The sequence below is a fragment of the Balaenoptera ricei genome, chromosome 8 (assembly GCF_028023285.1).
Source record: "Balaenoptera ricei isolate mBalRic1 chromosome 8, mBalRic1.hap2, whole genome shotgun sequence".
NCBI lineage: Eukaryota > Metazoa > Chordata > Mammalia > Artiodactyla > Balaenopteridae > Balaenoptera > Balaenoptera ricei.
This window is the reverse complement of record NC_082646.1, coordinates 97,568,604-97,589,859: the sequence shown is the minus strand read 5'-3', so window position 1 is coordinate 97,589,859 and position 21,256 is coordinate 97,568,604. Positions and strand designations below refer to the sequence as shown.

The 21,256-nt window shown below is 45.1% G+C and overlaps 1 protein-coding gene across 4 annotated transcripts in view; it reads right to left on the bottom strand.

Annotated features, from left to right (window-relative positions):
- EXT2 (exostosin glycosyltransferase 2) overlaps positions 1-21,256 on the bottom strand; it is a 134,313-nt gene that overhangs the window by 97,697 nt on the left and 15,360 nt on the right. For all 4 annotated transcript variants that reach the window (XM_059931428.1, XM_059931425.1, XM_059931427.1 and 1 more), the window contains 4 exons: positions 20,497-20,613; positions 10,456-10,651; positions 8,495-8,634; positions 5,600-5,693 (listed from right to left, as the gene is read on the bottom strand). In XM_059931428.1, the coding sequence (XP_059787411.1) occupies positions 5,600-5,693; positions 8,495-8,634; positions 10,456-10,651; positions 20,497-20,613 (547 nt within the window). The remainder of the gene's footprint in view (positions 1-5,599; positions 5,694-8,494; positions 8,635-10,455; positions 10,652-20,496; positions 20,614-21,256) is intronic.

Genomic DNA, 21,256 nt, shown 5'->3' with positions numbered 1-21,256 from the left:
ACAAACACACACACACACATACTTCTTTGAACCGAGGAATTCCGCCATCTTACAATGACACACCCATATCGTGAAGTGCACACAGCAGTCTGCATATATCCAAAGTGCTGAGAGTTCTATTTTTAAAATAGTTTTTCCGTCTTCTCTATTCATGCCTGACTGGCAGATGACCCATCTCACAGACCCTCAGGTGTAGTCTTTCTCTCTTTCAAATTTGTCACTTTTAAACTACTATGGCTATGGAAAGCGGATAATTCAATGTGCTGAAATTGCGTGTAAACAGGATAAAATCGCAGCCTCCTGTCGGGGTTCTCCCCAGAATAAAATGCATGAGCTCTGGTGGACGCACACACACTTACTGTCCTGTGGTCTCTTCTGCTCTCTCCTCCCGCACAGCTACACCTAACTACAGTCCTGCTAGGTGAGGGTACCACAGTTTCTTCATTGGAAGTGTTCTTTTTCCTAATCAGCCCATTATACCTTCAAGTACTCCTACATAGCACAAATATTTGGTAGGCTTAGTAGGAAAATATGAAGGCAGACTGAGATGGGTCAGTGTAATAGATTGAAAAGAAACGGATATTTTAACTTAGCCAAGCGTTAAAGGAGAGATAGGGCAAAGAAGATGCTGAATGTTTCTGCCACCTCAAAGGCTCCTAGTCATTTGAGTACAAAGAAGAGTTCAAAGGCAAGGCAGGCTCCTGACTTCCACCTCCTAGTGTGGCTGAGGTTAGAGGTCACTGCTGGTGGAGCCACTGACCAATAAAAGAACGTTTGGAAACTCCGTGCAACAGATAAACTGGGGATCCGTTTACGCCTTCCTCCCTATCCACACAAACACTTCTAACTATACAGTCCAGTGTCTATTCAGCCCTCCAATATCCCAGATTGCTTTCCTTTCCACTGTGATTCAAAGGGAGACTGGGGATGTGAATGTTCCATTTGACTATAGAAAAATACTTGGTTGCATACTTCTTCCTGGTTTCCAATGTGAGAAAGATGGTTGACAGGACTCCCCATCTTTAAGGCTTACATCAAATGCTACCTCCCCAGTAAAGCTGTCCCTAACAGCTTTGACCCGTACTTCCTCCCATTTCAGACCCCTAACATCCTTTGGAAAACCTGCACCATCTTCTCAGCTTTCTTCGGGCTTATACCCACATATCCCCAAGATGGCTGTTAGGCCTCTGTGGGTGGGGATCACAGGTTGCTGATCATCTCCCATCATCTCCCCTTGGGAAAAAAACATAATTAGGGCTGCACTGAATTAATTAACTAGTTAATTTAGCTCATAGGACAATAAAAGGCTGACTGATAAGTTGGCTTTATACTGCTGCAACTATTAACCTCTAATTGAAGGAACTGGTTTTTAACTTAACCACAAAAAACCCCGTAAGCCACCCCAGCTCTTTCAATGCCACATATGCCAGTACTGCTGGCTGTTTGCCTTTAGGGGTAGACAACACAGATGCAGGTTGTACTTCAAAAATCTTACCTTGACCCCAGCTCTTACTTCAGGGTCTAGCCCTGCATTTAACGTTATGGCTGCTTCACTAGCGCATCTAAGGTCAGGTGGAAAACTTAATTAGGTTTCCTTGTCAGGCAGAATATCTTTCTCTCTTGGTACATCCTAACTCCCGAGTCATGTTAAGGATTTTCACCATGTATTCAGTGATCAGATTATAGCCCCTGAACTCTAAGCTGCAACAGGTTACTGCAGTACCTTCGTCACCAAGATCCCACCCCACATCTCTGGGGTCAATTCAGAAACTCTGGCTCTATTCCATCACAGGAGAGCAGAACCCTGTGCTAAGTGCAGGAAGGAGCGGGTCTCGAGAGAGCGGCTCTGAGGACAATATCAATGTAGCTCACAGCACTTAGGATTTCTTGGAAACAAATACTCAAAAGGAAAAATGAGTCACTTAAAAGTGGATGGAGCCCTCTGCTGGCTACGACTGTCCACGCAGGCCCTTGAGCCGGTTCTGAGCTGCTGAGCAAGAAAATCAGACCCTCTGTTCCTCGGTCTCAGCTCATTCTAACATGATCAACCAGGGGTTCCAAGGTATCAGCTACTGATGCAACAGGTTTTCCCCTAAAAGTTTATGCCTGTCTTACAAGAAGACTCAAATTTGACCTCCCTAAAGAGAATTCACTAAGGTGTAAAAACTTTCCAGAACCAAGTGTGTGCTATTTTTTCAGTTACTCCTGCCAAGGTCAGATTACATCAATGGAGGGTATACAGAAGGCAAAATGACAAGCATATTCTGGAAAGAACAAAAGAACTGTCTCTAATCTTAGAGAGATGATTAACTATCAATAGAAAAGTGGTTCCCAATCACAGAAATTTTGCTCCTAGGGGGGCATTTGGCAACGTCTAGAGACATTGCCGGTTGTCACAATTTGGGAGACAGGTGTACTGTTGGCATCTGGCAGCTGAACTTATTCATCCTTTGTAACTATCTGGGAATTGCTTCAACCAGATAATCTCACCTCTAGTTGAGGTCAGTCCAGTCTAGAAATGTGAGGTTGGGAGAAGAAAAGAGGTCATTTTGGGGATGTAGAATATTCAGAGAAAGGGGAGCAGGACTAAACGGGGCATGGCAGCAGAGTGTGTCAGAAGGTCTGAAAATAGCACAGAGAAAAGAGGCATCAGCAAGCAGAAGGGAGATTTAGAACGGGAGGCAGGAAAGTACCAAGACTGCCTTTATTCTGCAAGTTGACATAATGTAGGTTATTCACCACCAGAGACAGTAACTGGCCCTCATGACAGGAGGTGGTCATGGGAAAGAGATGACCACTTAATTATTAATGTTGTCAAGGACAAGAGTTTCACAGCGTTTTTTAACAGCTGAATGGAACATGAGAGATGATCTAGCCAATGCCTTGATTTCATAAATGAGGAAAGGAAAGTCCAAGGAGCTTTGGTAACTTGTCACGGTTGTATAATTAATAGGGACAGACCCAGGGCTCAAACGCGAGTCTTTTGACTCCAAGTGTGTCTCTTTAAACCAAAATAACCTAAAAGCACACTGTTTTAAGTAACCTTTAGTCATTCCATCTCAACGGTTCTATGATTCCGAGCCTGTCACCGAAAACGCCGGCCAGGCTCGTCTCAGACCTGTGGTTCCCAAACCAAGCTCCCGGAAAACAAGGGCGTTCTGTGAGCTGACAGTGGGCGCTCTGCTTGGGAACTAAGTGATTCTCTTTCCAACACGAAGGTGGCCGGGGGGAGAAGGTAACTGGACAGAACTTGGCTCACTTTTACCTACCCAGTGTTTTCTTAGCCTTTTAGACTAAATCTAGAAAAAGATGATATCTGATTTAGCAGATGATTCTCTATTTAATTATGTTAACAAATCAAGATGCCATAAAAAGAAACACAAAGAGCATAAACACCAGCGCCCTTCAAGGAGCATTTTCTTCTACATGAGTTGTAAGAATCACAGGTTTAGATCAAGAATGTAGAGATCTCTAGACTGATTTTCTAATTCACTAAAACTCAGATGAGGTCAGGAATTAGGTAACAAACAGGGAAGCCCAGAAACTTAAAACGAACACGGGTGTGCTATGAAAAAACTTCAGGGAGGCTAAACTCAACCTGTGATTTGTTTTCAAATCAGAACACCGAAATGTTTTACAGGTGAGGCTACTGAGGTCCAGAGAAGGCAGATCCTTGGCCAAGGGCACAGAGTTAGTAACTGGGCAAGCTGGCATTCAACACAGGCGGTCTGGGCTAAGAACCTACAGACTCAATTACTGTGTGATGTGCCATCTCTGTGGTTTAAGAAGCTCGGTACCAAAATAAAGAGGTGGACTGACCACATTCACTAACTCCCTCTTAAAACCCTAAAATGACAATTAAGGGGAATTTCTAAAAATTAAGGCATAATCACTGAAAGATAAAGAGAACGGGGGAGGAGATAACAGCAACAAAATGTGGAAGCGGAAAAGCAGACGGAAAGGTGGTAGCTGACGCTATAGGCCCAAGAGAGCACATCCTAGATCAGCTGAGAAAAATCTTGAGTTCCGCTGCAGAAACTCAGGGGAAAAGGCAGTGCTCAGAGCAGGAGGACAGATGGAAAATGCATTTAGGAAGCAGTTAGAAGCCCAGAATTCCTCCCCATTCCACACAGCTGGGTGACTGCCCTGCCTTCGCCCAGACAGAGGCCTGAGGCTCGTTCCTGGGACAAGGTTAGACACAGGGGGGCATGGGGCAGTTACATCCTCAACGCTGAGAGCCCTCCAAACCTCTTCTCCAGCTCAGCACCTACACAGATAATTTTGATAGAAATAAAAACTTGTTAAAATCCATTAAAAAAAAAAAAAGAATTGGAGAAAACCATAATCTGAAAGGATACATGCACCCCAATATTCACTGCGGCTCTGTTTACAATAGCCAAGACACGGAAGTAACCTAAATGTCCATCAACAGATGAACGGATAAAGAAGATGTGGTGCATATGTACAATGGAATATTACTCAGCCATGAAAAAGAATGAAGTAATGCCATTTGCAGCAACATGGATGGACCCAGAGATGATCATACTAAGTGAAGTAAGTCAGACGGAGAAAGACAAATATCATATGATATCACTTATATGTGGAATCTAAAAGAATGGTACAAATGAACTTATTTACAAAACAGAAACAGAGGGACTTCGCGGGCGGTCCAGTGGTTAAGACTCTGTGCTTCCAACGCAGGGCGCGTTCAGTCCCTGGTTAAGGAACTAATATCCCACATGCTGCGCTGCGTGCCACACGGCACAGCCAAAAAAATAAATTAATTAAATAAAATAGAGTGGATATAGGTATATGTATAACTGATTCACTGTACAGTAGAAACTAACACAACATTGTAAATCAACTATGCGCCAATAAAAATTTGAAAAAAAAAAAAAAAGGAAAAAAAGAAACAGAAACAACATGCACAGTACCAATACCGGGATAGTCTTTTTTCAGTTTTTAACTTGTTTCACATTTAAGCCCAACTAAACTTCTTTTGGGAGAGAGAAAGGGCAGCAGGACTAGACAGGACACGTGGTGGATGCGTTAGACAGTGGAGAGCAGCCCAGGGGAAGGGCCATCGGAAGGCGGACGAGAGACCTGGCGGGGGAAGAGGGAGGGCATACGTGTTCTGGGGAGAGGAGGGCACCTCTGAGTCACGAGGGCCGCCGAAGGGGGATCCAGGCCAGCTGTGACACCAAGACACTCTCGAGGGCAAAGCTCCTCAGAAGCACCACCCTGAAACGTGCTGGCTTCCACAGCCGTCTCAGTCACCAGAACCCTCACCTGCCGTGTAAACCACCTTCCAGAGAGGGGCAGCTCTGCGTCCTGAACATACCGCTGAGGTGTGACCCTAGCGTCACAGCAGGCTTATTACCTCAGGAGCGTTTCTGAATCTCTGATAGTTATTATTCCAAACCTTACCTGATGCAACTCCCTAACACTGCTTTCCTCTTTTAAGTTTGGTTGGTCAACGCAGTGGAGGAAATAAATCCCACTCCCCCATTCAGCAGCCGTCGCTCTGTACCCAAGCAGCCAAGGCCACCCTTTCACGTCACCCACGTCCCCGCCCCAACAGGGCTGCCTGGCCCCTTACCTGTCTCTGCATTTCTTCAATCTGTCTTTGGGGGATGCTCTGCAGAATACTGTACACATGTGGCATCTTTTCTTCTGGCACAGCCACCGATGCTCTAGAGACAAGAGCAAAACAACTGATGGGCGCGCAGCCCTGTCCACAAAGCGCTGCTACGTACATTTCTTGTTTAATTCTCACAAGCAGAAGCAACAACACCTCAAACTACCCTCAGCCCCACAGTCCTTGCAGTGAGTAGTCCCTCTTCCTTGCCCCTTTCTCAGGGCCGGCCAGCTCGGAGGAGCTCCCACCAGCTCCACCTCTCGGCTCCCCATCACCACTCCATTCATCTCCCCTCCTCCGTCCACTCCCCACTGTGCTTCAGCCGCACAGGTACCCTCTCAGTCTCCTGAACATACCACACTCTGCCTAATCACAAGGGCTTTGCGTGTCCAATTCTGCCTACCTGGTACTCTTCTTCACTCTTCACTGCCCGCTCTGAATTAACAATGACTCTTCTCCTTTAGCTATATTCCCCAATCCATTCATTTATTCAGCATATATTTATGGAACCCCTACGATGTGCTAGGTCCTGGCAATACAGCAGTGAACAAATCAGACATGCAAGGAAGGCCAGGGAGTGAGAGGACCAGGGGAATACCGGAGGGAGAGCATTCCAGAAGGAACAATAAGCAAAAGGCCCCGAGGAAGCAGGGTGTCGGGAATGTTCCAGCAACAGCAAGGAGGCCAGTGTGGCAGGAGCACAGTAAAGAAGGTGGAGAATACCAGGCGATGAAGAGAAACAAGGGAGGGAGGGTCACAGCAAAGCCTCTGGGGTCTCCCTGGCCGTTTAAGGACTTACGCTTTCATTGAGATAGAAAACCACAGAAGGTGTCAGGAAAGCACGGCATGATCTGGTTATGTTCCAACAGGATCATTCTGCCTGAAGTGTTAGAACAAACTACAGAAAGCAGGAGCGGAAGCAGGGAGAACAGCTGGGGCCCACTGCATGGTCCAGGCAAGGGATGCTAAGAGGGAGGAGGTGATGAAAGTGACGAGGGAGCGGAGCCAGCAGGACGTGCCGCCAGATTAGAGATGGTGCATAAGGGAGAAAGGGCTCGATGACAACTTACCCTTCATGGATTCAGCAGAGTTGGTCATTATATTTGTCTAAGTTAATTTATTAAAATCTGAAACCCCCTCCGCCCACTAGCCTAGTCCATTAGGATGGAACCACGTCTGGTCCCACTCACCAGCATATCCCAAGCACCTGGTATATTGCCTAGCACAACTGCACTTAACAAATACTTGTTAAATAAGTAAATGATTTCTACCATACAGATGGGAAAACTGAGGCTCAAAAAGATTAAATGACTGGCAAGATCACAAAGCTAGCCAGTAGTAGAGCTGGTTATCTGAACCCCAGCCTTTTGGCTTCAAATCCAGAGCCCTTCCACCACTTATCCATAATTACAACTACCCAAGCACATCTAGATCCTCGTAGGAATGAATATCTTCTCAGACTCAGCTCAGAGTCACTGCCTCTGAGAAGCCCTACCCAACCCCAGAGCCAGCAAGGGTATGTGTCTCTTCCTCCCTCTCCAAGCATCCCATCCAGCCAGGGCTGCATCTCAGCTCTGCATCTGGTAATCACTGGCTTACTTGTCTATCTCCCACCACTGGACTAAGAGCTTCTCAGAGGCAAGACCTGATCTTGATCATCTTTGTATCCCCATACCCAACACAGTACCTGGCAAAGAGAGGGTGCTCAATACGTATTTCCACAGATGAATAAGTGACTGGAAGTGGCTCATCACTTCTCCAGGACACAGAGAATCACACACCCTCCTCCTCCAGGCTGAACTGGGCTCCCTCCCTGTTCTGGGTTTCCATAGCCCCCCTGCATGCATCTGTTACAGCGTTTATCATACAATATTATAATTGTTGGTTTGTCTTCCCCACTGGATTCTCACCTCCTTAAGAGCAGAGCCTGTATTATTCACGGTAGGCTTTCCAGTAAATGTGAGATAAATCAAGGTACACATGAATGAATGCTACTTAAATTGTTCAAATACCTGTGGTGACCAGGCTTGAACATGATATCAAAAAAGGTGGGAGAGGAGAAAGCAATTAAGCATTTGAGGCAAAGACAAGCCTGAGAGATATGTACAAACGGAACTCGTTTTCAAAAACCTTTAACCTCCAAAGTCCTGGGGAAATGAAACAACAAGAGACGAGCAGACTATTCCAGGAAGCACAGCACTGACAGTCATATCCAGGCAGGACCCACGTGTGTCCATCTGTCCACTGGGAGTGTTTCTAAGCTTTCACCCATGTGCAGGCGCTCCGCCTCCAGCCAGTACTTTATGCAAATTCAACAGACTCTAGAGCAGTGGTTCTCAACTGTGGCTACAAATCAGAATGGCCCATGGAGCTTCAAAAGTCCTGAGGACAAGGCCCAGGTATGTGTTTAAAAGTTCTTCAGGTGAGTACACTCTACAGTCACAGCTGAGAACCACTGTTCTAGGTCAAGGGTAAACAGCCAGATGGTAAATATTGTAGGTTTTGCAGGCCATGTAATCTCTTGTCATTTTAAACTACAGTACTCAACTCTGCCACTGTCACTCAAAAACAGCCAAAGATCATGTGTAAATGAATGGGTATGCTGTGATTCAATAAAACTTTATTTACAAACACTGGCAGCCTGCCATATTTGGCCCAAAGGCCTGTTGGCCAACCTCGGCTCCAGGCCAACGGACTAACTCTCCTTATGGAAAATATAGCAAAAACAGTCTGAAGGAGTAGTTCTCCTTCAGTAGTTCTCCAACCTAGCTATGCGTTACAATTGCTGGGGGGGACTTTTAAAATCCAATCCATGCAGGACTCCTGGTGCAAAGTTTATCAGAAGGTAACACCCACCTCTTCCAGTCAAGAACTTCAGAGAAAGGCAAAATGTAGGAGTCTGCAATGATAACTGGGACACAGCCGGCCCGCAATACGTCACTCAACACCGCCTGGCCCAGCCGAGCTCCTCGAAGGACCACACAAAAAGTAGCCTCCTGCAGGAATACAGGCAGAGGGAGGGATTACATACCAGTTTCGCTGATCTACTTACTCTGATCCCCGCAGACCACCAAGTTCTCTCAAGGGCTGAAGCCAAGCAACACCAAAAATGCTAAAAGGTAACAGGTCACACCAGGAAGACTGAAAAGCTTAAGTGGCTGCGATGTTCCGGTTTTCCACTCTTTGGTGTCAGCGCAATGCCTCCACTGCGGGCATTCTGAAAATGTTCACAACCCACGTCTAGGTCTTCCTCTGGACACTCAACAACGTGACTTTGCAAGGGCTGGATTCTTTCAGTCCTAGTGTGCTGTGTACACACACTGTGGCACAGTGGCTGCACAGCGCTCAGAATACTTACTCCGCCTACCTTGTTATAGAATTATTTGGTCTGGGCCTATCAGTCTCCCTAGAGGACCCCCTAAATAGAAAGTACCAAATCTCCTTTTATCTTTCTACTCCCCATGGCATCTAGCAGTGTGCTTTGCATACAGAAGACATTCATTTCATGAATGCAATGCCTTAGAAAACATATTAAGACAGATATGTTCTATTTAGAAACAATCCATCGAACAAAAAGCAACATCTCAAAAAATTTCTTCCTCGTTCACTCCCTCAAACTTGTACTCGATGTGGGACACGTTTGGGAAAGTGAGAGATGTACAGAAGAAGAAACAGCTGCAATAAGTCAACCAAAATAAGAAAAGACCCCATCTCTAATACTCAGTTTCTCCCAGTTTTTGCCTCTTCAGGAGGAAAAAAAGTTAAAAAACAAAAACACTGTTTAAGCTTTAAAGCTAGAGAAAAGGAAAGTTCAGAAAAAATAAGAAGAAACTCAACATGCCAAATTCCTCCGGGGATAAACCAGAAAACAGCAAGAGTGGAAAAAGGGCATCAGTCATGGTGGAGGTGCAGGTGGACAGCTCAGCTGGCCCCAAAGAGTCGGTGTCCAGATGTGGACACACGTGCTGATAACCATTTTTCCTGTCTAGACAAAGGTTACTATAAATACTCCTGCTCACATCACCACTGTTATCAGTCAGACATTCCAGAGGAGATGCAGCACTTTTTGAGAGAAAGTATTTTAACAATCTCAGCATGGGCCAGTTCTCTTTGGAGATAAAAAAAAAAAAAAAAAAAAAAAAAAAAAATCACACCAGCTCCTTGATATTTCTCCTTGAACTAACCTGTCTGTATTTTAAATATTTAAGTGAACAAAACTCAATATCTCCTTTCCTAGCCTCCAGGCCCTTGGAGTGTGAAATATCCTGCTTATAAAACATCCCCAAAAGGACTACTCTGCTTCTGGTTATGGAAGACCTGCCACTTCCACAATACCAGTAGGACATGCTAAGGGAGGCAAAAACACCACGAGACAAAACGGTAACAAAAAATAAAAACCTCCCACTCAGGAAAAGCTGACCATGGCCTTGTGGGCTGGCACAGTCAGAGGATACAAGCTGCACCTTAGAGAAGGAAGTTTCTCTGGGCTGGATTATGAATACAGTGATAAAAGCAAAATACATATGCCTGCTTTGTCTACGTGGCTTTTTGTAAATCTATGGGATTTGTGCTTTTGCAGTAAGACGAATATTTGGAAGGAGCAGGAACGCTCATAGGCCAAGCAGCTTTGCACAAACAGCACACAGACGCCGAAGCTCCTGGAGGGTCCACGGCTGCAGCGAAGAGCAGCTGTGCCTTCCTCTCCCCTTGGGGAGCTCTGCTGGCTGAACGTGCGGAACACCTGTCTGCTGGGGTCAGTTTCACCTCGCGGATGTGACCTGTGCCGAGCCCCGAGAGAGGTGCCGGGCGGCACTCACCTGCAGCACCTGCGGGTAATCGAAGACCTGGTGCTTGTGGCAGCGCTTTCGGGCGGCGGGGATGCCCTCGGAGAGGTTGGTGCACTTGTCCAGGACCAACGCCGCTTCTCCGTGTCTGGCCTGGAGGGCGGCCAGTTCCTCTCTGTACTCGGGATGCAGAGCCATCTGGGACGACAGGAGGAAGTACCGCCGTGGCCTACGAAGGACAAAACGAGGGACTGGGACCTTGCAGCCACTGTGCGAGTCAAGGTGAGACCTACTTTGATATTAAACTTGCGGCAACAAGCATTTTCTCACCCTTCTTTATTCACATCCTTGACTTTTTGGGAAATTATACTCTGGGGCATTGATGAGTATTTAAAATATTATACAATCTAAGAAAGCAATCTATGACTCATTTACATGCTGAAGCATCATGCCGTCATTAAAGATTTCATTTGGGAAAAGTTCTTAATGTTTTGAGGAAATGCTTATAATATGCTGAGCTAAGGGAACATGCTTCACCTGTGTGTGTATGTATATGTGTAAAGACAGAAACTGACTGACTCGTTGGTTATTTGGAAGAATATCAAATGTTATCATTAGTTCTATATGAGTTATCTGCTCTGAAAAGGAACTGAGAGCGGGCTGCATCCTTCAAACAGGAAAACAAGGGGCCTTAATGGACAGCAGTGGCTGTGAAAGCAGAAGAGGTGAAAGACTGCTTCCAGCTGTTGAGTGGCACCCTATGCCACTCAACATCCCCATCCTCAAGGCCACATGGACTCAGGAAGACCAAATTGGTCATTGAGAACAAGTGGAAAAAACCATCTTCACCAAGGGATGGAACCAGTCTTAACATCTGGATAGCGAGGATGCTTACAAGAAAATGGAGTGAAAGAAGGATTTCCAAGAATCCAGCGCCATTTAAATCTCCACGAGAGACAAAACGTGAGCACAAAGTGAGTAAGCCAGGAGTTGGGGGGAAGACCCTGGGGAGACCAGATGGTAAGTAATTCCCTCCCGCAGGCAGACAGGTTACAGAGCATAAACACGACATGGGCTGAGGGACCAGCAGGGATCACTGTAGAAGAAAGGAAGAATATAAAGCAGGTTCCAGAGGAAATGAAACCCCCATCAGACCTAGAAGCAGGACTCACTTAAATCTACCTCAAACTGGTACAGACCAGGGAAAATACTGAAGATACACCTCTCTGGGTACTGCCACCAGGCAAGATAACAGGAAGTGATGCATAAGGAACGACCCAAAGGCTACAGTCTGAACCCCACTCCCCACCCCACCGCTTTTCTTCTTGCTTTGGGAGAAAGAAAGGGTGATCGTTTTATTTTTCCATTGTTTCTCAGGCTTATCTGGAGGGTCCAGCTGAAGAACACCGTATGCATCCACCCATGGCCAAAAAGAATAATCATTCTCTAACGGAGAAGGTGTCACCTTCCCAAGCACTAAGCTTCATGCCCAGAAGACACAGAGCAGTGATGGAGAAGGTGAACCCTCTCCCTGCCAGCGGTTCAGCTCAACAGAGCAGCACTCACCACAGCTGTGCACGGCTCTCAAATCCGCAGAACCATTTCTTCTGGTCATTTCTTTCCACAGCTGAACTAAAAGCAGAGGGTACTGCCCACACCACACAGGGAGGAAAGAAAGGGACAAGCAGATTCCCTAGAACTTCGCCGTCCAACAGCTGTTAGCCACGTGAGACGATTTAAATCTATTAAAATTTAAAATCCAGTTCCTCAGTCACATTAGCCACATTTCAAGTGCTCAACAGCCATAGGTGGCCAGTGGGCACCTGACAGCACAAATACAGATCATCTCCTCACCGACAGTTCTGTTTGAGAAAGCTGCCCTGGACGGCAGTGCAGACCCAGAGCCCGGGGTAGAGGCAGGCAGAGGTTAAGAGAGACGCGGAACGGCAGCCCGTCAGGGAGACAGTGCGGATCAGCTCTATCGACTGGTTTCTCTCATCCTGGGCAACTTCCCCCTAAATTACGTTTTATTGAACAATACACTGTATATTTACAGCCAAAAGTATTCCTTCTAGCCACTGAAGCAGACTCTTGAATTCTACTCCCAGCCCTGAGCCTCAATCTTTTTTCTTTTGTAAAAGCATTAATTTTCAGAGGGATGACTTATGACGGGAAGATCACATACAGGGAGCACTCTCAGATGATCTCAAAGTGAAGACCATCTCCATTCAAAGTATTTCTGTAATCAAACTTGTCCGTTTAAACAGGAGGAAGATTTACAGTCAAACTCTCAAGACAAGCATGGAAACCACCTTAACAATTAAAGCCATTTGAAAATGAAATGAACTGTCTTGTGAGGTGCTGAGTTCTTTTTATTACAAATCAGAAAACTTTTCATTAGGAAGTAATAGCAAAAGGTATACATTAAGTTAGAGCTGAACGGCCTCTAAAGGTCTTTCCAATTCCCAAGACACTGGTTCTACGGCGGATGTCATGGAGCACTGGGACTTGCTGGATGTTTCTGGAGATTCTCTATTTACATAAAACTGGAGCTCCGGGCTGCTAAGAACAAGAATAGACATGCTGGTATCCAAGGGGGTGTCCACGCAGGAGGATGTAGAGTGCTGGAGTCCTGGAGGGAAGAGGGTGCTTCTGCACAGTGGGGGTGGCCCGCCCACAGGGAATGCTGAAGTCTTAGTGCGGGGAGAGCTTCTACTTGGGGGAAGAGCAGGGAGGTGGCCTGGCACAGAGTACGAGATCCCTAAAAGAGTGACAGGGGAAGGGGTAGAGGTAGTTATGGCCTCCCAGCATGGGATGCTGAGACCAGGTGAGGTTAGGAGGGCATCCGGGCAGCCCAGGAGAGTGTTAGAGGCCGGGCAGGCTGAAAGGGAGGGGGAGGGTGATGGCAAGAGTAGCATCACTCCAGTTGGAGGGGGCGGGTCAGACACAAGAAGGGTGAGGAGGATATCTGTCCTGGGGTGATGGGGGGGAGCAGGACCACTACATGAGGGTCAGAGTCTGAGTGGGCGTGCAGTGAGGGGGCAGTGGCAACAATGCGACATAATTCTGGTCACATACAAGAGGGTTGATCAAATAAGATACTGAGGATGAGGGGAGCCAGATTTCTCACTGTCAGAGAAGGGAATTACAAATATGTAAAGAGAGGGAATTCCCTGGCGGTCCAGTGGTTAGGACTCCGCGCTTTCACTGCCGACGGACCAGGTTTGATACCTGGTTGGGGAACTAGGATCCCGCAAGAGGCGCAGTGAAAAAAAAAAAAAAAAATATATATATATACAGAAAGAGAGAAAACCAGAATGTCCCTGCGGTGTTGGATGGAATTGAAGATACCGATATGAATGCATGGTTTTCAATACATGTAGACACAGGGGGGGGGGGGGAGAGAGAGAGGGAGAGAGAGGGAGAGAGAGGGAGAGAGAGGGAGAGAGAGGGAGAGAGAGGGAGAGAGAGGGAGAGAGAGGGAGAGAGAGGGAGAGAGAGGGAGAGAGAGGGAGAGAGAGAGAGGGATCCACCTATATAGACAGAGAAATAAATACAGATGCTAACGTGTGGTGCTCAAAGAAACTCTTGAGTAAAGAAAGACTCTGGGTTGGATTTCACTGTTAAGAACACAGTTCTATTTTTAGACACTCAGCCACCAGGCTCCCTGGGTCCCCACCTACCACTACCATTTTCTACATAAATGTGCAGATGTGAACAAGAGTCTAAAAATGTTCCCCCTGCCTGCATGCTGGCTCTCCCTGACCTGGCAGATGGCTGGGTGATGGAGCAGGCCCATTTTAGTTTTAAGCAAACAAAATCTTAAGGTGGATTTGTTTTTCTTTCAAGGACTAAAATTACCAGCTATGACTTTCATGTTTCCTCCCAGCAGTGCTGATATCGAAGCTTAAGTAAAATCATGCTGAGAACTCAAAGTCTCCCTCAATAGTAACAGTTGTAAACTCCCAATTTAGTTCCTTTTAGAGAGAAAATGACAAGAATTCCAGCTGAGGCCAACACAGCTGTGAGAAGAAGCTATCAATAGCAGCAGTCCTCAGCTTCCCATTGAAAAATACTGAGAGAGATTTAAAATAAAAACAAAGCTCTTACTACTCTATGCAGCCCTCAAGAGATGTGGGAATTCCCTTAAAAAGCAACTCTCACAAAGAGCAACAGATCCCAAATGTTGCCGGGAGGTCACCCACACTGCCTCCTCCCAAGTCCCTAGAAAGTGTGATGAGTCTGGAGCCTGTCTTTGCTTTGCTTTGCTTTTTTCCCCCTTTTTTTCAGAGGGAGAGGAGTGTTGTTTGTAAAAGAAACACCACAACTGCAGGGCCAGACTGCAAAACCGGTGGGGAAATGGAGAGGGCGGGTCCAAGTCGGCCGTAGAAATCCACCCCTTGGCCAGCAGGGGGAGGACCACGCCCATCGCAGCCTTTAGTGTCCTTCTGCTGCCCTTGAAGACAGAGCGCTACTCTATCTAGTTACTGAAACTCAGAAGTTTAGAAATCAACTGCAGCCTTAAGCCATCTAAAGATCTTAATTTCAGCCTATACATAAAAATTAGAGATTACGTTACCAAGAAAATACCACCGAGAGAACAGCCTGTAAATCTTTGAAACTACTCTTTGAAGGTAATTACTGTTCAGAGTGGTTTGCTCTCCTTTGTTTCATCTTCACTGCATCTTTTCCTTTCGGTATGTTTTCTTCCCTGGATTAAGTCTGAAGGGAAGTGACAGTCCTAAACCAATATAAGAGAGCTAGGGACGTCCCTGGTAGCGCAGTGGTTAAGAATCCGCCTGCCAATGCAGGGGACATGGGTTCGAGCCCTGGTCCGGGAAGATCCCACATGCCACGGAGCAACTAAGCCCGTGCGCCACAACTACTGAGCCTGCGCTCTAGAGCCTGCAAGCCTCAACTAGTGAGTCCACGGGCCACAACTACTGAAGCCCGCGCACCTAGAGCCCGTGCTCTGCAACAAGAGAAGCCACCACAATGAGAAGCCCGCGCACAACAACGAACAGTAGCCCCCGCTCACCACAACTAGAGAAAGCCCGTGTGCGGCAACGAAGACCCAACACAGCCAAAAATAAATAAATAAATAAATAAATTTATTTAAAAAAAGAGAGAGCTAGATTATACTCAAGAGATTACATGATAAAGAGAGTTCCGTCCGAGCAGTCTTAAGAAAGAGGCCCAGAGGCAGCTGAGCCGGCCTGCCAGACTCGCTCCTCACCTGCTCACCCTGTCTCGCCCAGGCTTTCTCGGCCGCAGCACTGCCGACATTTGGACCCAATGATTCTTTGTAGTGAGGGGCTGCCCTGGGCATCGTAGAGATTTAGCGGCATCACCGGCCCCCACCCGCTAGATGCCTGCAGCACCTTGTGCAGAACAGAGTTAACACAGCCTGACGGCTCTCTTTTTCGAAAGGCTGGCCCTTGGCTGGTGCATGGAACTTCGATTTGGGGGGAGAACTATAAGAATGGCTCACTGGGCCCAAACTGTACAAACAACAGGGTTTATGCTGAACACCGGCTTTCCTTCTGGGAGCCTGGAATTACGCACAGCACGTGCCACGCAGAGACTGCCCATGTGATTCGTTCCCAAAAAAACCCTGGGCACTGAATCTCTAACGAGCTTAGCTGGTGGGCAGCATTTCACATGGTTGTCACAACTTGGTGCTGGGGGAAGTAAGCCCCTCCTGTGTGATGCCGAGGGGAGAGCACCCTTGGAAGCTTGCCCCTGGTTTCCCTGGACTTCACCCCATGTGTCTTTGCTCTCTGGGGACTGTGATTTACATCCCTTTGCTGTAATAAACCAGAGCCACGAGTATGACTACACACTGAGTCCTGTGGGTCCTCCTGCAAATCATCAAAATTGGAGGTGGTCTTGGGGACCACTGACACACCCCCTCAGTCACAACAGTCAAAAATGGCTCCACAGATTGCCAAATGTCCCCGTGGAGGGGCAAAATCAACCTCCCTCCCCTGCTGAGAACCACCAGCCTGGGCACACTTGGGCCAAATAGGCCTGCAATAAAAGTTTGATTTGAACTGAAGTGAACAGAACTAAATTGAATTAAATAATCTCCAGAACAACAAGAAAAGAAAAGGGAAAAGAAACAAGGTTTTAAAAAGAAAAAACGTTTAAAATCACACAATTGATTTCAAGTAAATGCTCACAGAAGCAGCAAGCAGAGGAGTAAGCCTTTCTTCAATTTCAAGTGACTTTTCTCTATTCATTAGAGTTATTCAAAGCTAGTGCTACATAAATATGCCAAATTCAGATCCTAGGTACATGAGAGAAACCTGTACTGCCCCAAAGGGTACCAGCTGGGCTCACACGGATCACCCTTTCTCAACTTATGGAAATCCAGCCTCAAAACACGGCATTGAACTATATCAGTTCCTCCAGTCTACAAATTCTCTATAGATTTATTTTTGTGCTTTCATCTTGATGATGATCAAAAAAATTAGTATAGGCAAATCTTTGCTCATATTTAATGATGTATACTACTAAAAAATTTTCAATGTCCAAGCTTGTATTTGATGGGCTAATGAGAGGAGAAGGAAGACTTAAAATGTAAATAATGCAAAGCAAGTACACAAGGGTAAAATCTAAGTGATGGGTATACAGGTGTTCACCATAAAATTCTTTTAACTTTGCTGTCTGCTTGAAGATTTTCATAAAAATTTTGGGGAAAAAATACAAATCATGCATCTGTACCAGATGAAGATAATAACGTCAGTATATTATAACAATATACTACATAAAGGGAAGCTTCCTAGTGGTTCAAACAGAAAAAGTGGCAGGAAGAAGTACATCATCACCCAGCATGCAAAGTACAGGCATGCTAAATGCAGAAGTCCCATAATTAACACCATATTCACCTTGAGAGATGCAATTCAGTTTTAAAGAAAAAGCCTCAGCTGTGACATTATGTTAATCTGACTGTTATTAGTTTTGTAGATTTGTCTGTATTTAATTTGTAAATTTGTTTTAGTTTTGTAGTTGTCTAAGTACAAAGCAGCTTAGATTTTTTTTTTATTTGTACTTATTCAAGTTGCCCTACTTAAAAAAGCAATTAAAATGCAAGGGATCTTGAATAGCCAAAAACAAACAAAAATTAAACCCCTGAAAAAGAAGAACAAAGTTGGAGGACTTACATTTACCACTTACTACAAAACTGCAGCAATCAAGACAGTGTGGTAGTGGCATTAGGACAGACATATAGACCAATGGAATACAATTGAGACTTCAGAAATAAACCCATATATCTACAGCCAGCTGATTTTCAACAAGGGTGCCAAGATCATTCAATGGGAAAAGAACAGTCTTTTCAACAAGTATGGATAAGACAACTGGATATCCACAAGGAAAAGAATGAGGGTGGACCCCTACCTCATACCATATACAAAAATTAACTCAAAATAGATCAAAAACCAAAATGTAAGAGCTAAAACTATAAAATGCTTACTAGAAAACACAGGTGCAAATCTTTGTGGCCTTGATTAGACAACGGTTTCTCAAGTATGTCACCAAAAATGCAAGCAACCAAAGGAAAAATAGAAGCTTCATCCAAATTAGGAGCTTTTGTGTATCAAAGGACACTATCAAAAAAGTGAAAAGACAACCTACAGAATGGGAGAAAACATCTGCAAATCATATATCTAATAAGGATCTAGTATCCAAAATGTACAAGAATTCTTACAACTCAACAATAAAAACACAACCCAATTTGAAAATGGGCAAATCATTTGAATAGACATTTCTCCAAACACAGTACATAAATTTTCATAGCCAATAAGAACATGAAAAGGTACTCAGCATTATTAATTAGAGAAATGCAAATCAAAACCACAATGATACCTCTTCACATCTGCTGGGATGGCTAGAAGAAAAGACAGGTAATAACAAGCCTTGGCAAGGTTGTGGAGATATTGGAACCCTCCCTCATACCTTGCTGGTGGGAATGTAAAATGGTACAGCTGCTTCAGAAAACATTCTGGCAGCTCCTCAAAAAGTTAAACATAGAGTGAACATATGACCCGGCAATTCCACTCCTCAGTATATACCCGAGAAGTGAAAACATACGTTTACATAAAAGCTTGTACATGAATGTTCATAGCAGTATTATTCACAATGGCTAAAAAATGGAAATAACCCAAATGTCCCTCAACTGAAGAATGGATAAACAAATGTGGTATATCCATATGATGAAATATTAAGTCAAAAAAGGAATGAAGTATTGGTTCTATTCTACAAAATGGATAAACCTTGAAATCACTATGCTAAGTGAAAGGAGGCATACACAAAAAGTCACATATTGTATGACTACATTTATATAAAATGTCCAGAATAGGCAAATCCATAGAGACAGAAGGCGAATTGGTGGTTGTTGCTAGGAACAGGGGGCGTGAAGTTTGGGGGCAGGGATAGAGTGACTGCTGGAAGGCAGTGGGTTTATTTTGGGGATGCTGTAAACGTTCTGGAATTAGACAGCAGTGATTAGACGACAGTTGTACCAGTTTGTGAATATACCAGAAAACACTGAATTGTACACTTTGAGTGACTTTTATGGAATATGAATTATATCTCAATTGAAAAATAATAAAATAAATTAAGTCAACTCTGGGAGTCTACTAACAGAGGAAAATCCACAAAGATGATCTAAGCAGCAAGTTCATGAACCATTCATTCTTTTTTTTTGCACTTGCCTAATGGTAGAGAAAAAAATATTTCAAGCTCTCCTGGGCTTTATACATTGTCTATAAAAAGTTGCTATGCCTAAAGGAAGTTCCAGAATTTGGTTCTGGGTCACACGGGGACACATATACAGGAGTGAAATGTCTTCTCTTTGGGAAAGTTCCCTTACTTCTCAAAGAACCCATAAAGGCTTCTAAGGGGAAGTTTGGGATGCTTCAATAATGGTTCTAATGTTCTGTGAGCAAACTATTTCCTTGAGACTCATTTCTGACACCAAATGCTATGTGTGAGTTTGTAGATCTCAACCAGCACGTATAACATTTCTGGTGTGGCAATGTACAAATCAGTCACCTTCATATTATACATGAGCACTTGTCACAAAAGCAAAGGATACTATTATCATCTTGTTTGTTTAAAGCTCACTGATATGCTCATCATGAATTAGCACAATTTTTAAACAGGCTACAGGAAAAAAAAAAAAAAAAGAATTAGATAAAATACCCTGCACATCCATACCATTAGCCCTTCTCATTTCCTCCCTCACATATCAGAAATATGACCCAATTATGTGCCAGGCACGGGGGACATGGCAGTTCAAAACAAGACCTGGCTGAAGCTTACAAAACCAAAGATCCAAAACAGATAAGGTTTAAGCAAGTCGTTACAAGGGCATAATGAGGGTAACTAGGAGGAGTGCCATTCCAGGGGCCAGAAAGTGCCCCCTGACTAAGTGGTATTCAAGTTGAAACCTACAGGACAAGCAGGTCATTAGTCTGATGAAAATGAGGAAAAGGATTTCCAGACAATGGAGAGTGTTTACAGTCCAGAAAAACTGAGAGAGCAAAGCTTATTCTAAGAACTAAAAAAAAAAAATCTAGAGATGGAGACAGTGGTCATGTAGTCGAGGGTCTTGAAAGACATTTTAAGGAGTCTGGGCTTCCCAAGAACAATGTGATGCCAACAATCAAACTGGAGAACAGCGAGACCAGAGGCAGAAGACCAAAGAGGAAGCCGTTTCAGCAATCCAAAGGAAGGACGACAGTCACCTGGTGTAGGGTGGGTGCAGAGAGACGGAGAGGTAGACAGATCCAGAAAATATTGAATACTTAGGATGTAGAATCAATAGGACTTCTTATTCTGATACAGGAAGTAAGGGAGAGGAAAGAATCGACGACACCACATAGATTTCTGATTTGGGAAGCCTGGTAGACAGCACTGAAAACTGACTGAGACAGAGAGAGAACTGAAGGATCAGTAAGGTTGGGGTGAGGCAGGGAAATGGTAGACTCAAAGACCCTGGCCTGTAATCGATGCTTTGGCTCTCGCCGGCATCTCCCAGTACACCGTGTTGTGCCGAATGCTCCTCACCCTGGTCCTTTCTCTGGAAGGTCCACCTCGGCTGACAGCGGACTATAGACAGGAATGCTGACATCGTAGCCTTGCCGGTAAGTCCATGTAGAAAAGCCACCACCAGCCAACAGAGCCCTGAAAGCAAAGGATTTTGTCAAATGATGAGAAAGAGAGAAGGTCTTCATTCTGATAAGCTCTGTGGAAAGGGGTAATTGAATATTCATAACAATATCAACCACAGCTAATGTTTACCAAGTCCGTTTTCTATAAAGACACTGTGCTAAATGTTGTACCATCACACCTCCTGGACATTAGCTGCATCCTATTCCTGAGTCACCACCCTTCCTCTGGGGTCCTAAGTAGTCTTTCCCTACTTTCCATGTTTTAAAATACATCACAGCCAGGAGGACTGCCTTTGAACAGCCCCTCTGCCACCTCATTCAGATCCCATTCACCTCTCCCAAAAGTCATACCCAAGTCTTAAACACACTTACAATAACAGCAATAATAATAGGTCTGTACAGGACAACTGGCTGGGGAAGTCACTTACCAACCCCACTGACTGGAATCTCAGGGGACAATGGACAAAGAAAGCAGTGGTGACAGCAAAGTATCACATCTCATGCTTCCTACACCCCAGCCTCTCTCCAATTCCCGCCCCGAGCAGTTCTTTCCACTGTCGTCCCAGAGCTAGGTGTGCGTCATGTAACCTCTACCAGCTCTCACCATCCATTTCAGCTACTCAGTCTTATTAACCCAATTCCGTCTACAGGAAGCA